Genomic DNA, 14,852 nt, shown 5'->3' on the forward strand with positions numbered 1-14,852 from the left:
CCAGCTGGGTCTAGCACAGGAGCTGTCTGTGACCAATGGCCCCTCAGGGCTAAAGGTCTCCAACCAGAGCCTGATCCCCCTTGTGCAGCCAGGATTGAGCCCCTGGGCAGGCCTCCCACCCTCTCCTTGGTCCCATCCCCGAGCCCTGCCTCATCAGGTGGGACCCATCTCAATAGCGGCACAGCGTGGACCTGGGCAGGTAATTTCTGAGCTGCAAACCTTGATGTCCTCACCTGCCAAACCTACTGTTCTGAAGGTCTGGTTATCGCCCCCGCCTCTGGCTCCTTCCTGAGCCTCCCAGCGGCAGCTCCACCCTAGTCCTGACTTGCCGGGGTGCCTTCTCTCCTCTGAGGCCTCTGGATTGTGGGGTCCTTCTCTCTTTCATAAGACCAGACAGGTCCCTGAAGCTGCCATCACCAACAAGTCTTTTAAGGAACCAACTGCAGCACTGCCCATCTGAGAAGAGCCTGATGTGCTGCAAGGCCTGTGTGGGGAAGATTGCCAAGTCTTAGATTTGTAGTGTTCAATAATGTAGAAAAAAGATATATATATATATATATGCATGTATTCAGGCTTCCCAGGTGGTGCTAGTGGTAAAGAACCGGGCTGCCAATGCAAGAGATGTAAGAGACGCAGGTTTGATCCCTGGGTTGGGAAAATCCCCTGGAGGAGGGCATGGCAACCCACACCAGTATTCTTGCCTGGAGAATCCCCATGGACAGATGAGCCTGAAGGGCTACTGTCCATGGGGTCGCAAAGAGCCAGACACGACTGATGTGACTTAGCACACGTGCACACGTGTACATATTCATTGTAAGTGTAAATAGCTTGGTGGGCAGATGGAGTTTTTCTTTCATGCTAGTCTGGTTAACCGTTAAGCTTGATTCAGGGTCCCAGCCAGTGAGTGGTTTGTGATTGGATGTGGGCAGGCTCTGGACCACAAGGTAGCTTTAGGGCAAGGTTCTGGTACACTTCAGAGAAGGAAAGGAGAGGGAAAGAAGAGAGAGAAGGGGAGGAGAGGAGAAAAGAAAAGGAATTGACTTGTATTATGAAAGCCAAAGTATTGTACAAAAATAGGAAAATACAAAAGAAGAAAGAGAGAATGGAAGCGAGGGAGGGGAGGAAGGAGGGAAGGAGGGGCTAGAATGCCCCGCCCCCCCAAATTCCACTGACAGGGCAACTACTGTGAGCATCCAGGCGCCTGGGCTTCTGGTCTTTGGACCACACGCCTACCAGTGCATCTTTTTGAAAGTCCAATGAAGCCATATGTAGAGCTTTGCATTCTCCTTTTTAAAATTAACATTATATCACAAACACATCCTCAGGTCTTGAAATTCTCCTTGAAATCAAGATTTTAGTGTGTGAGGACGACTCCATATGTGGATACCCTCGGCTCAAGTTCTTGCCCACTGGTAGAATCAGGTCTCCTGGATACATGGGGTCCCTGAGTGACCTCCTTCAAGCCTCTCCCCACCACCCAGCCTTCATCCACTGCCACACTGTCTTCAACCTAAGAGACTGAAGTTTCTGATAGGACCTTCCTGAGCCCAGGACCCCCAAGCCTACATCTCAGTACCTCCCCTGGGCCAAGTACGGAGCCTGGCTCAGAGTAGGCACTCAATAGATACTGGGTTTATGTTGGATATATGCTGAGTTCAACCTTTGCCTGTTGACTTTGAAGGACCACTAGAACACAAGGAGAAGTGTCCAGGGGAAAGGGAGGGTGAGGCTCTAGGATTCAGGAGAGAGAGCAGAGTTGGGGGTAAAGCCTGGGGATTCACCTGCAGAGAGGTGAGGATCGAGGCCATGGGCATAGGTGGACCCTCCATGCCTTTCTTGAAAAGAGTTCAAGAAAAACGGAACAAGTCAAGGAACTGAAGCTTGGAGGAGTCTCAAATTTGGGGACAAAGGGAAGAGGGGAAAACAAACAGATGTGTAAGGAGTTTGAGAAATACAGAGTACTAGGAAGGTCCTGTATCTGACATCTATCCATCCATCCTTCCATCCTTCTATCCATCCATCCTTCCACCCCTCTATCCACCCATCCATCCATCTTTCCATCCATTCATCCATCTATCCCTCCATCCATTCTCCCATCCACCCAGATCCCTTCATTTAACAAATCACGGCAGACCTACCTCAAGGAACATTGTCTGAGAAAGCCATGAAAGATAACATGTCAAGGGGAAGCAAACTATGTTTCCTAGAGCCTGGAGAGAAGGGCTGAGGAAAATGGTCAGATCTGATAACTTCTAAGAGAGAAAGTGACAGTAAAAATTGATACAAGAATTTTAATGAGGAAGTGGAAATGTTTGGAGGTGAGAGAGGACTTTCAGAACACAAGAGCCTGGAGCGCACCTCTGGGACGAGCAAAGAGCTGCGCAAAGCCCCAGGGCACGTCTCAAAGGCTTGTGGCCGCCCCCACCCTGTGTGCGCACCTGTCTGCCTCTCCCACACCTCTCCCCCTTGCCAGCCATGTGACAACATCTTCACTCAGCCCATATTTCTGTGTTTTAGCCACTCTCCCGCCTCCAACACAAGTTCAAGCTTTCCGAGACACGCAGACCTCTGTCTGCCTGACCTGGGATCCAGTGAAAGACAGCCCAGAGCTCCTGGGTTATTACATCTACTCCCGGGAGGCAGGATCATCTGAGTGGCGAACAGTTAACAACAAACCCATCCAGGGCAGCAGGTGAGTTTGCCCCCACCCGTCCTGCATCAGAAATAATAATAACGGCAGTAATGATGAAGCCTGCCATTCAAGACATGGTTGGGCACAGGGCACTGTTTGAAGCTCTTTTCATATGTTAGATCGTTTAGTTCTACCTGCAATCCTATGAACTTAGGGCTACCTTTTTGCTTGTTTGTTTGGCTGTTCTGGGTCTTCACTGTGGTTCACAGGCTTAGTTGCCTGATAGCACGTGGGCAATCCCCAATCAAGGATCAAACCTGAGTCCCTTGCAGTGCTAGGCAGATTCTTTACCGCTGGACTACCAGGGAAGTCCCAGGACTATTATTTTTATTGTCATTGCACAGAAGAAGAAATTGAGGCACAGCACAGATAAGTAGCTTGCCAAAACTTCCTTAACTAGTGGGTGGAGGAACCAGGACTTGCCCCAGACGGCCTCTTTTCCGGCCAACACTCTCTAAGGGCACGCTATTTGGAGATAGCAGGGACTGGCTAGGTCTTGTCCTTCCAGAAGCTTAGAGACAGAGAGGCAGAGGGTACAGGCCGGGAGGCCAGGGTTCAGGCTCCTCACCTACCCTCGCTCACCAGGGACCTTTGCACAGAGACCCGCCCTCTCCAAACGTCAGCTCAGCCTGCCTGTCCCACCCCCACTCCCCTCTGAGCCTCCCCCCTCACTCTGTGGCCTTGTCCTTGCAGGCAGAAGCCTCAGGCTTCTGGACTCACGACTTCTCTCCATTTTGAGGCTCTGTGGGATCAGGGACTCAGTTGGTGACACATACCCCCCATTCCATCCGACGGCTGACCAGGCCCTGAGCGCACCTGCGGGCTCCCCGCACCCTGGGCTGCAAGATCACTTCACCCAAAGAGAGAGACAGGGCCTGGCGCCCCGCTGGCTCACGGTGCCTCGCAGTCACTCAAGCTTTGTCACCACTAAAGTCCGGGTTGGGAACAAATGAGCTCAGAGTCCAAGTTGTCCTTGGAATGATATCTCCCCAAGGACTTGCATCCAGGTGGGCGTCCCTGGGGGGAGCTGAGCGAGACTCACGTGACAAGAGTGGCGTGTCGGAAGAACGTGTCACACATCGGAGAGGCGTACTCCTCTGGTACATCCAGAGAACTCATCACACAGGTGTATCTCATCGGTTACATGTGTCAGGGCCAGAAAGAGGTTAAACACAGCTGCCCAGGAGTGTTGCCTGAGGTAATGGCCTAAAGGGAGCTCAGTTGGATGGCAGGGCCTGGTTCACCACCGTGCCACGAGCTCCTCAGAAGCTGGCTCACAGGAGATACTCAAAAAAGACTTGAATGAACGAATAACGAACGGGCAGGCACTGCGCTGGGATTCAGGAGACCTGGGCTGCAGTCCAGGTTGCGTCCCCGATGGGCTGTGTGCTCTTGGCTCACCTCATTCCTCCTGCCGAAGGCTTTGCCTACCTGTAAAATGAAGAAACTGGTTTGATCCATAAGGGCCAGTCCAGCCTTCCAACATTCAACTCCTAGAGGTCAACTGACCAAGAGAAGCTCCCTATAGAACAAGATTTGCTCCAGGAAAATGTTGATAAATGGAGGGGGGAAAAGACGGTCACAATCTGGGCCTTACCAAGAAGGGACAGGACGGGAGGACATTTTTCTCTAAGCCAGAATGCCCTTGTATGTCACTGGCCGATGATTCTCTTTGGGGGTCTTTAAAGGGACTCTGTTTTAGAGTTACAGCATTTGTACAGGTAAAAAGACCACTCATGTCCCCAGGATGAGGCCCAAAGTCCTGGAGATCTACTAGATTGCTCCGTTCAGGGGTTGGCTACCTGGGCCTTCAAATGGTATCTTTCCCAAGGTATTTGCTTTTTTTGTGTGTTTTAATTTTACTGCGATGGTGCACAGGCTTCTCTGTAATTGTGGCACTCAGGCTTAGTTGCCCCGTGATATGTGGGATTTAAGTTCCCCAACCAGGGACTGAACCCATGTCTCCTGCATTGCAAGGCAGATTCTTAACCACTGGACCACCAGGGAAGTCCCCAGCATGTTTGCATTTTAATGATAGGCTCTAGAAGTCACAGCCTTTAAAATCTTAAGGACCTCACCCTCCAGGATGCAGGCATCACTTTAGGGGCAGGGGCAAGGTCTTTAGGTGAGAACTGAGGTCCCCAATCCTCCCACGCTGGGGGCCACTTATCCCCCACGACATTGTTCTAGAAATTTCAGGGATTTCTCTAAACTGTTTGGCCATCCCTGAAAGCTGCACATTTCTCTCCCAGGTTTACAATTCCGGGGCTAAGGACAGGGAAGGAGTATGAGTTTTGTATCAGGTCCGTCAGCGAGGCTGGAGTCGGGGAGAGCTCAGCTGTCACTGAACCCATCAGGGTCAAGCAGGCTCTGGGTGAGTCCACAGGGCAGGTGCAGCCTGCAAGCCTGGGGTGGGGAGGGGTGGAGGGGGGGGCAGCCATGGCCTGGGCAGAGAGCCGGGGGCTTATTGACCATCTCTTGGAGGGTCCAATTCCAGATGCCATGGGGCAGAAGCCTCCCGGGGGATCAGACGCTGCCCCTGACCACCCGTTCCTTTGAGGAGAGAGTGACAGTGGCCTGAAACCAGCATGGAGGCCCAGGTGTCCTCCGTGTAGCAGAATCAGAGTTATCACGGGACACCGCCGGCTAAGTCAGCGCCCCCAGAGCAGGGCAGGCACCCACCAGGGGAGGCTCATTACCTCCCTCGGGCCCCACCGCCCAGTCTGGCCATCCCCTGGGAGCAGTGACCCTTACCCCCTTGCCTCCCTGTAGCTGTACCATCTGCGCCATATGACTTCGCCCTCCTGAACTGTGGGAAAAATGAAATGGTCATTGGATGGAAACCCCCGAAGCGGCGTGGAGGGGGCAAGATCCTAGGTTACTTCCTGGACCAGCATGACTCCGAGGAGCTGGACTGGCACGCAGTCAACCAGCAGCCTGTCCCCACCCAGGTTTGCAAGGTGAGGCTGGAAGAAGGCAGCCACCAGCCTGAGATCCTGACTTACACAGGCAGAGACCAGAGGTCGGGGCTGGAGGTTCTGAGGCTGAAAGACCCCCGGCTCCTCAGCCTGCATGATCCAGCTGATTGTCAAGGGCAGACCAATCTCACTGAAAGTCCCCACAGACCTCCCGCAGTGAGCTCGCTCCTCTGTCTCCCCAGCCTCAGCCTTCACCGTCTGTGTTTCCACTCTTCAAGGTCAGCAACCTCCATGAAGGTCACTTCTATGAGTTCCGTGCCCGGGCTGTAAACTGGGCAGGTGTTGGCGAGCTGTCGGCACCCAGCAAGCTGTTTGAGTGTAAAGAGTGGACGATGCCCCAACCAGGTGAGTGGCCGGGAGGAGCCTCCCTCCCCAAAGCTCACCAGTAAAGATGAACATCACCACCGGGCTCTCTTTCCCCTGTCCCCTTCCACCAACGGGCACTGTAATCTTGTACACAGACGGTCGTAACCCTGCTAAGTCAAGAACCCTGACCTTGGCCACTGACTGGCCCTGCGCCCCCGTCCAAATTACTCTCTAGCTCAGCACTCCATCAGAGCTGTGATTCTCACCACAGGCCAATCTCAAACCCCAAAGGCACACAGCTAGGGAACCAACTCATTCCAGTTTGCCCAGGACTTTCCCCGTATTATCATTAAAAGTCCCGCATGCCAGTCCTGGACAAAGAGTCACATTAGCGTTCTCACAAGCTAGCCCTTCACCTCCCACTTAGGAAGGGAGGATGCCAGCCTTCCACCATTCTGCTCAGCTCAGTTCTGTTTTCTGCACAAACCTTTTACCTGAATGGCAGATAGTCACTCTGTGTGAGGCTTGAGACAGCATTATAAATAATTGATACTTATTGGGTACTAATGGTGTATTGACACCTCCCATCAATTCTGTCATTAATGCTCACAACAGCACTCTTTCTTACTGTGTATTGATACTTCCCATCAACTCTGTCCCTAATGCTCACAACAGCACTCTTCTATAAGAACTATTATTATCCCCATTTTACAGATGAGGAGGAAGGAACATAGAGGCAAGGTAACTTGCCCAGAGTCCACATAGCTGGAGCTGTGCCCACACCCTGAGCTTCTACATTAAAGACTGAAATGGCAAAGAGATCAAATGGATGAACAGTGTGTGGGGAGCGGGAATGAGGAGGATGAGGGATGTTTCCCAGAGGAAGTGCTACTGGGCACACTCTGAAGAGTTAACTCTATTTCCGAGCCAGACCAAGCTTTGCCATGAAACCAAGGCAGGCCAGGTCTCCACCAGGCCCTGAGCAGGCACTTCCGGACCTGGGAGGGACCGAAAGATGGACAAGCTTGCTGACTTACCCCCGCTGGCCTCCTGTCTGGCTGGGTCCCTGGCTACTCATCTCCCTCTCTCTCCCATCTTCCCACAGGGCCTCCGTACAACCTGCGGGTGTTTGAGGTGCGGGCCACCTCCCTGATGCTGACGTGGGAGCCTCCTCTCTACCAAGGGGCTGGACCTGTCACAGGCTACCGCATCAGTTTCCAGGAGGAAGGCTCTGAGCAATGGAAGCCAGTCACTCCAGACCTCATCTCTGGCACCCACCTGAGGGTGAGTCCCTGCCCCTTTATCCTCTGACCCGCCCTGCCACAGGATCCAGCAGGCCTACAGAACATCAAAGCCGGACCGGCGCTCAGAGGCCACTGCCCTCACGTACTGGCAGCAGAGGATCAGAAAGGGGGTGTGGCTCAGACAGGGTCACACAGCAAGTTGGCAGTAGGTCTGGCTGGCAGGTTGGCCTTAACTTGCTCTGTGCTGAGTAGACGCCGCCCTAAAAACTCACTTGTAATCAGCAAGGTGTAGCAGCATTTGGGTGTGCATATCCCTCTTTAAAACATTTACTTATTAGTTATTTTTGGCTATGCTGGGTGTTTGCTGCTGAAAGTGGGTTTTCTCTAGTTGCAGAGAGCAGGGGCTACTCTCTAGTTGTGGTATGCCGGGTTCTGACTGCAGTGGTCTCTCTTCTTGCCAAGCATGGGCTCTAGGGCGTGTGGGCTTCAGTACTTGTGGCACACGGAGCTTAGTCGCTCTGTGGCATGTGGAATCTTCCCGGCCTAGGGATTGAACCCGTGTCCCCTCCATTGCTGGGCGCATTCCTACCCATTGTACCACCAGAGAAGTCCTTGATATGCGCATCCCTTAAGCTAGGAATTCTGCTTCTAGGACTGAACTGTAGAGGAGCAATTAGTCAAACGCGCAAAGACCTCAGGGCGGTGATGCTCATTGTAGTGTTGCTTATAAAGGCAAAAGTTGGAAACAACTTAAATGTCCATCAGTAGTGTGTTTGTTTAAATAGGTCACAGTGTATCCTGAATGCGAACTCAGTGCCAGGAAGTATAAAGACTGGTGGTGGTAGTGTAAGGAGTATTAATACCAGTCCATCCTAAAGGAGATCAGTCCTGGGTGTTCATTGGAAGGACTGATGTTAAAGCTGAAACTCCAATGCTTTGGCCACCTCATGCGAAGAGTTGACTCATTGGAAAAGACCCTAATGCTGGGAAGGATTGGGGGCAGGAGGAAAGGGGGACGACAGAGGATGAGATGGTTGGATGGCATCACCGACTCGATGGACATGAGTTTAGGTAGACTCTGGGAATTGGTGATGGACAGGGAGGCCTGGCGTGCTGCGATTCATGGGGTCGCAAAGAGTCGGACACGACTGAGCGACTGAACTGAACTAAATAGTGTATACAACAAGGTAGAGCTACATGTAGGTTTTGATATGAGATATATCCATCATATATGGCTAAAAAAATGCACAATACAGAGCAGGACATTTATATGTTAGATAACATTTAATATGGGCTTTATTTTATTTACCCTGGTGGCTCATGGGTAAGGAACCCACCTGCAATGCAGGAGACGCAGATTTGATCCCTGGTTTGGGAAGATCCCCTGGAGGAGGAAATGGCCAGTATTGTTGCCTGGGAAATCCCATGGACCGAGGAGCCTGGTGGGCTACAGACTGTGGGGTCACAAAAGAGTCAGACACGACTGAGCAGCTCAGCACACAACATGTAACATATGTATATCACATTGTATATTAATGAACATATATGTATATGCATGTTTCTTAATTTAAATGAGAAGCAAATTCTAAATTCTTTGGATAAATAATAAATCTAGCAGAATCACTGGTTTTATTCACCTGTGGTAGTTATTTTCACTTCCACACATGTAGAAGGGAAAACACAAACAATGCTCTTCCGGCATAACAAAGACAACTCATGCATATTTGTCTTGTCAGAAAACAAGGGTGTCCACTGAAGCATTCTTGGTGGTGATTTAGTCGCTAAGTCGTGTCCAACTCTTGGGACCCCATAGACTGTAGCCCACCAGGCTCCTCGGTCCATGGGATTCTCCAGGCAAGAGTACTAGAGTGGGTTGCCATGTCCTTCTCCAGGGAATCTTCCCAACCTAGGGATCAAACCCAGGTCTCCTGCATTGTAGGCAGATTCTTTAACAACTGAGCTACAATGGAAGCCCATATCGTTCTTAGCAGACACAAATTACTAACAGACAATCCATTGGATCACAGACTTCCAGACAGTAGTATCTGTCTCTAAAGCCAGCAGGTCTCACAGGCCTCCTTGGTTCAAGGAAAGTTTGTAAGGAAAGTTCCATGAGATGTATTCAATTTTATCTTCTGCAGCTCTATGGAGAGAGGGAATATTTTCTCCAACTCATTTTCCCGAGGCATCTTTCACTAGCAGGCAGGAGGGTGTGTGGGTTTCAACACCACAGGTGAACACTCTGTTAGCACCAGGAGGAAAGACAAGCATGCTCGAGAGGCCCAAAACAATGTGGAAAGAAGATACTAACAAGCAGAATATGGTGCATGTCACATTTCAACGTGGTTTGAGTGCTAAGTCGCTTCAGTCATGTCCGAATCTTTACGACTCCGTGGATTGTAGCCCATCAGGCCCTTCTGTCCATGTGATTTCCCAGGCAAGAATACTGGAGTGGGTTGCCATGCCCTCCTCCAGGGGATCTTCCCTACCAAGGGATCAAACCCGCATCTCTTATGTCTCCTGCATTGGCAAGAGGGTTCTTCATCACTAGTGCCACCAGGGAAGCCCTCAACATGGTTTACATGTATTTAATGCAAGTACTAATGGACTTTCACAATATTGGCAATTTTGGTCATCTCTAGGGGTGGGAATACCAGGAGAGCCTTCACTTTATGTTCTTTTCTATTGCTTTAATATTTCCCCCAACAAGCATGCATTTCTTTCATAATCAGAAAAAAATTAAAATATTTCATTTTGAAACAATAATATTAAGTCTTAACTGAATCACAGAGGGATGAGAGCCCGTGGGATGCTCTTAGATTCTGCAGTTGCTGCCCCCATGGGGGCCGGCTCCCTGCGGTAGAGTCAGCCAGTGCTGGACAGCTGACCCTCGAGAGCCACATGAGATGGCTGGCCCCTCTGCTCTCCAGGGGCGGGGAGCTTCAGTGACTTGGCACCATCTCTGCATGTGGATGATTGGCCAGCATTCACTCAACACTTCTGGACACCTTCTTAGTGCCAGACCAGGAACTAGATCCCGGATGTAAAAAGCTCAAGGCTCAAGTCACAGTCTTTGGGGAATAGGCAATTACAATACTGTGTGTCATACAATCGAGGCAGGTCCAAGGGATTCTGGGCACTCCAAGGAGGAAGGTAAGAGACCCTTCCTGGCCTCGTCCCATCTGCCACGCTGAGTGGCTAAGGGTGAGTTGGAGTTGCTAGACCAAGAGGATGGGAGGGCATTCCAGGCAGAGGGCTCTGCAAGGGCAAAGGCAGGAAGGCAGGAAGCAATGTGATGCGTGGGGGACCCTGAGGAGTCAGGGAGTGAAGGGGGGCACAGAGCGGAGGAAGAAGACAGAAGGCTGAAGATGGTCGGATGAGGAAGACTTTGGTACAAAGCCACAAAATCTGAAGTTCACTCCGAAGGCCACTGCAAGAGTTGAGTGTAATCAGACTGGCATCTTGGAAAGATTGGTAGAGCAAAATATAGACCAGGAAGATGGGTCTAGAGGCAGAGGCGCCATCTAGGAGACTGTTGTACTAATCCCGATGAAAAGAAATAACACTTTAATCAAGGCATGGCTGGGACACAGAGAGGTCACATTCAGTAAACGTTAAAGGGACTTCCCTGGTGGTACAGTGGATAAGAATCCACCTGCCAATGCAGGGGACACGGGTTTGACCCCCGGTCTGGAAAGATTCCACATGCCACGGAGCAACGAAGCCCATGTACCACAGCTACTGAGTCTGCACAGCAGTCCAGAGCCTGTGCTCCACAACAAGAGAACACAGCACGGTGAGAAGCCTGCGCACCACACCTAGAAAGTCACAGGGAAATAAAATGCGAACTTTGGTGATGAGAGGTGTGGGGCTCAAGAAAAAGACGTCAAAGATGATCCCCAAGCTTCTTTCCGGGGTGATGGATGGAGGAGAGGTGGGGGGGGTGCGGGGGTGCCCAGAAGGAGAAAGAGTTTTCTTATTGGGAAGCTGATGGTAACCTAAGCTCCGAGCAGGTGTTGTTCCGGGTGTCACAAGCATGGGAGGTAATCTCAGTGGAGATGCCTGTCTGAAGCTGGAACTCAGGAAAGCAGCATGCCCCCAGCCTGTCCCCACCCCTGGGCAGCCTGCCCCCCCCACCCAGGGGTGGATGGTGATCAATCAGTCCCCTGCAGCCCCTGGCCGGAGCTGCAGGAAGGGCGGGCCTCTGCCATCCTCAGGGCTCACTCTCACCCGCTCCTTTCCTCCAGATTTCTGATTTGCAGCCGGGGAAGACCTACGTGTTCCAGGTACAAGCTGTGAACTCAGCGGGCCCAGGGCAGCCATCCATGCCCACCGACCCAGTACTCCTGGAGGACAAGCCAGGTAGGGGGAGGGGGAGGGGAGGATCCACAGCAGGAAGACGGGTCGGCTGGGCCTCCCCTTCCCCTCCCACACCCCTTCCTGCCCATTTCTCTCCCAGCCCCCCCCCTCTCATTTATTTCTGTAGGATCCTGAGATGGATCCTGAGATCTGAACATTCGGTCTCCTTCTATGTCATGGGTCCTCCATCCTTGATATGCCACGTTCCTAAACTCTTACAACTCTTGGTAGATATTTAAAATAATAGCCAGCTGCATTTCAGATACACCGTGTGGCTTTGCCTGCCTTGCAGTCACAGGTCCCTCCCGGGGTCCCCTCCTACCACACAGGCCAGATGCAATGTCAGATCCTTACACTGTCTGACCCTCCCAACAAACCCTTGAGAGAGCTGTCCTTGTCTCCACTTTTTAACAATTATTTATTTATGTATTATTTTTGGCTGCACTGGGTCTTCGTTGCTGCTCGAGGGCTTTCTCTAGTTGCAGCGAGCGGGGACTACTCTCTAGTTGCTGACTTGTGGCTTAGCACGCTGGCTTCAGTAGCTGTGGCACGTGGGCTTAGTTGCCTCACAGCATGTGGGATCTCCCTGGACCAGGGATCAAACCTGTGCCCCCTGCATTGGCAGGCGGATTCTTAACCCCTGGACCACCAGGGAAGCCCTCATTGTCCCCACTTAAGAACTGATTTTGTAGTAGCTTGGAGAAGTTAAATGACCAGGTCACGCCGCTCGTGTACGACGGAATCACTCAGTTCTTCTCACTATAAAGTGTGTTCTTTTCCCATTCTTTTAGTTATTCATTCATTCAGCAAGTATCTGATGACACCCATGTTGCACTGGGGACGAGGCAGTGATGAGACAGCAAGGTTCCCGCTCCAGTGACGGGGGTGGGGACGGATGGACAGTAAACAAGTAAATGCTGAAAAAGTCAGTGATAAGGGCAATAAAGGAAATGAAACAGGGTGATAGGGTGGGGTGGGCGTTACTTTAGCCAGAGTAGTCAGGAAGGGCCTCTGGGAGGAGGTGACATTTGAGCTGATCATGCAACGCCTTGGAGCCATGACAAGCGTCAAGAATTTATTATTTTATTCGAGTGCAATGGGCAGCTATTGGAGACTTTAAGAAGGGGACGGGCCTTACCTGGTTTATTATTTCTAAACGTGTGGTACCCTCCGTTGAATCCTGCCCCCAGATGCCCGGGAGATCGAGGTCGGTGTGGATGACGAGGGCTTCATCTACATGGCTTTTGAAGCCCCAGAGGCCCCCGACTCTGCCGAGTTTCAGTGGTCCAAGGACTACAAGGGCCCGCCGGACCCAGAGAGGGTCAAGGTCGAGGAGGAGCCTAACAAGTAAGTGAGCGGGTAACACGCCTGGTGCACAGGTCCCGGTGTTACCGGATCAGCGGGCCGAAGCCCACAGGTGAGACCGCCCGGCAGGACCCCCGATGATGAGCTTGAGGGGGGCGCTTGGTCTCCTGTTAAGGACGCTGACTGCCACCTCGAGGAGAAGTGAGGGAGAGGGCACCAGATGGGCTGAAACGGTGATGCCATCTGGAGATCCTTTAGCTGTAAGAAATGCGCCTCCATGTGGGTGCTTCTCTGGGCTCAACTTCCTCATCAGCAAAAGAGGGGTTAGGATGTCAAGGGCCTCCAGGTCTTGCTCCTCCATCCGTAGGAGCTCTGGCCTCAGCCCCATCCGGCAGGAGACAAAGCTAATGACTTGAGTCCAAGGAGGGGCAGGCCTGGGGGATGTGGCCAGTATGAAGATGGTTCCAGAGAGCCTGGCTAGCAAGAGCCATTGAGGGTGGCAGACCAGAGTGGCTCTGGACCTGGGACCCCGGGAACGTGTAAGGAGGCAGACACCCCTGCTTCCTGGCTTGGCCAGGGTCTGAGTCTGGGATGCAGGGCTTCCAAGGCCGACCTAGACTCCCCAGCTCCTAGGTTTCCAGGGCACGAGTCCCCTCTCAGAGCCTGTGCTCTGCTGTCTCTGCAGATCCAAGATCATCCTGAAAGATCCCGGCCTTGAGGATCTGGGCACCTACTCAGTGGTGGTCACAGATGCTGACGAAGACATCTCAGCAAGCCACACGCTGACGGAGGAAGGTGAGGCCCCTCTCTGCCACCACCACCCCAGAGAGACAGACCCAGAGCACCAAACACAAATACCCCAGCGGCCAGCAAGAAGCCACAAAAATGAGTAAAGCAGAGATTTCTAGAGAAGTAGGTCCTCACCCTCCCAATCGGTCAGCCGGTCCAAGGATAAGTATCTGTTGAGCACTGACCACATGCCAGAAAGCGTCCCCGGCACTGAGTTACATCAGCAAACTCCGCTGGCAGAAATCCCTGCCTGATGGACCTCACACTACTCTCATCTCTCTCTTTCCTTTTTCTACTTTTGATAAAAGCAAAGATCCTGGTGAATTATTTCACTTCCATCCATAGCCTAAAAAACAACAGCGTAAGTGGAATGATAAACTACCAAAAGCAGTTAGTCTAAGGGATGAGGATGGCCACAGGGAGCAGTGGGAGCCATGGCAACCAGAGAGGGGATGCTGGGCCTAAAGCCATCGTCCAGGAGACTCACTCTCTGCTGTCTCTATAGCAACTGGGACAGCCATTGTCCTCCCTCCTGAATGCACAGGGGGCCCTTTGATTTTGTTAAGACACAGAAGCCAGGCGGGTCCAGATTTCTATTCCAGTTCCACAATTTCCTGGTTGCTTGACCTTAGGCAAGTCGTGATCCCTCTCTGGGCCTCAGTTTTCTCACCTGTAAAAAGGGGGATAATAATCCCTGATACCCCAAGTGAAACAGTGTTGTCATGCAGATACACTTACATGACTCCATGCAGGCTAAAGCCAACCACAAAAGCATAAAGCCATCCACAAAAGCAGTGGGGTTTGTTTTTTGGTTTGGGATTGGATGCTTGCCATGTTCCCAGACTCATCCTACTCTGGACTCTGAGCTTACAAGGGACAATGAGGTATAGGCTCTGCCTCTGCCAGTTCATTCACGCAACACGTATTTATTGAGCACCTGCTGTGTGCCAGACACCCAGGTAGGTCCAGAGCTCAGCTTAGCAGGAGAGACAAGCCTAACATAAGCAAGCAGTTAGCGATGAGACAGCATTGGGCCAACCTGCCTCAGACACGTGTTGCCTGAAGTACTCACTGGAGGGGCCAGACCCTCAGATTCTAGGACAGCACGTCACAGTGGATTAACAAGGGGGCTCAGGAGGCAGACCGTAACGCTCACCCCACAGCACGGTGTGAGGATCA

At 51.9% G+C, this 14,852-nt stretch overlaps 1 protein-coding gene across 9 annotated transcripts in view; it reads left to right on the forward strand.

Annotated features, from left to right (window-relative positions):
- Nucleotides 1-14,852, forward strand: part of MYOM3 (myomesin 3) — a 50,489-nt gene that overhangs the window by 21,463 nt on the left and 14,174 nt on the right. For all 9 annotated transcript variants that reach the window (XR_014078224.1, XR_014078226.1, XR_014078225.1 and 6 more), the window contains 8 exons: nucleotides 2,518-2,692; nucleotides 4,945-5,066; nucleotides 5,465-5,652; nucleotides 5,889-6,015; nucleotides 7,082-7,260; nucleotides 11,468-11,582; nucleotides 12,770-12,926; nucleotides 13,570-13,679. Coding sequence is in view for 3 of the 9 variants with exons in the window: in XM_081574439.1 (XP_081430565.1) it covers nucleotides 2,518-2,692; nucleotides 4,945-5,066; nucleotides 5,465-5,652; nucleotides 5,889-6,015; nucleotides 7,082-7,260; nucleotides 11,468-11,582; nucleotides 12,770-12,926; nucleotides 13,570-13,679 (1,173 nt within the window). In the remaining 6 variants the exon portion in view is untranslated. The remainder of the gene's footprint in view (nucleotides 1-2,517; nucleotides 2,693-4,944; nucleotides 5,067-5,464; nucleotides 5,653-5,888; nucleotides 6,016-7,081; nucleotides 7,261-11,467; nucleotides 11,583-12,769; nucleotides 12,927-13,569; nucleotides 13,680-14,852) is intronic.

The sequence above is a fragment of the Giraffa tippelskirchi genome, chromosome 3, assembly GCF_054371585.1.
Source record: "Giraffa tippelskirchi isolate mGirTip1 chromosome 3, T2T-mGirTip1v1.2.pri, whole genome shotgun sequence".
NCBI classification, from domain to species: domain Eukaryota; kingdom Metazoa; phylum Chordata; class Mammalia; order Artiodactyla; family Giraffidae; genus Giraffa; species Giraffa tippelskirchi.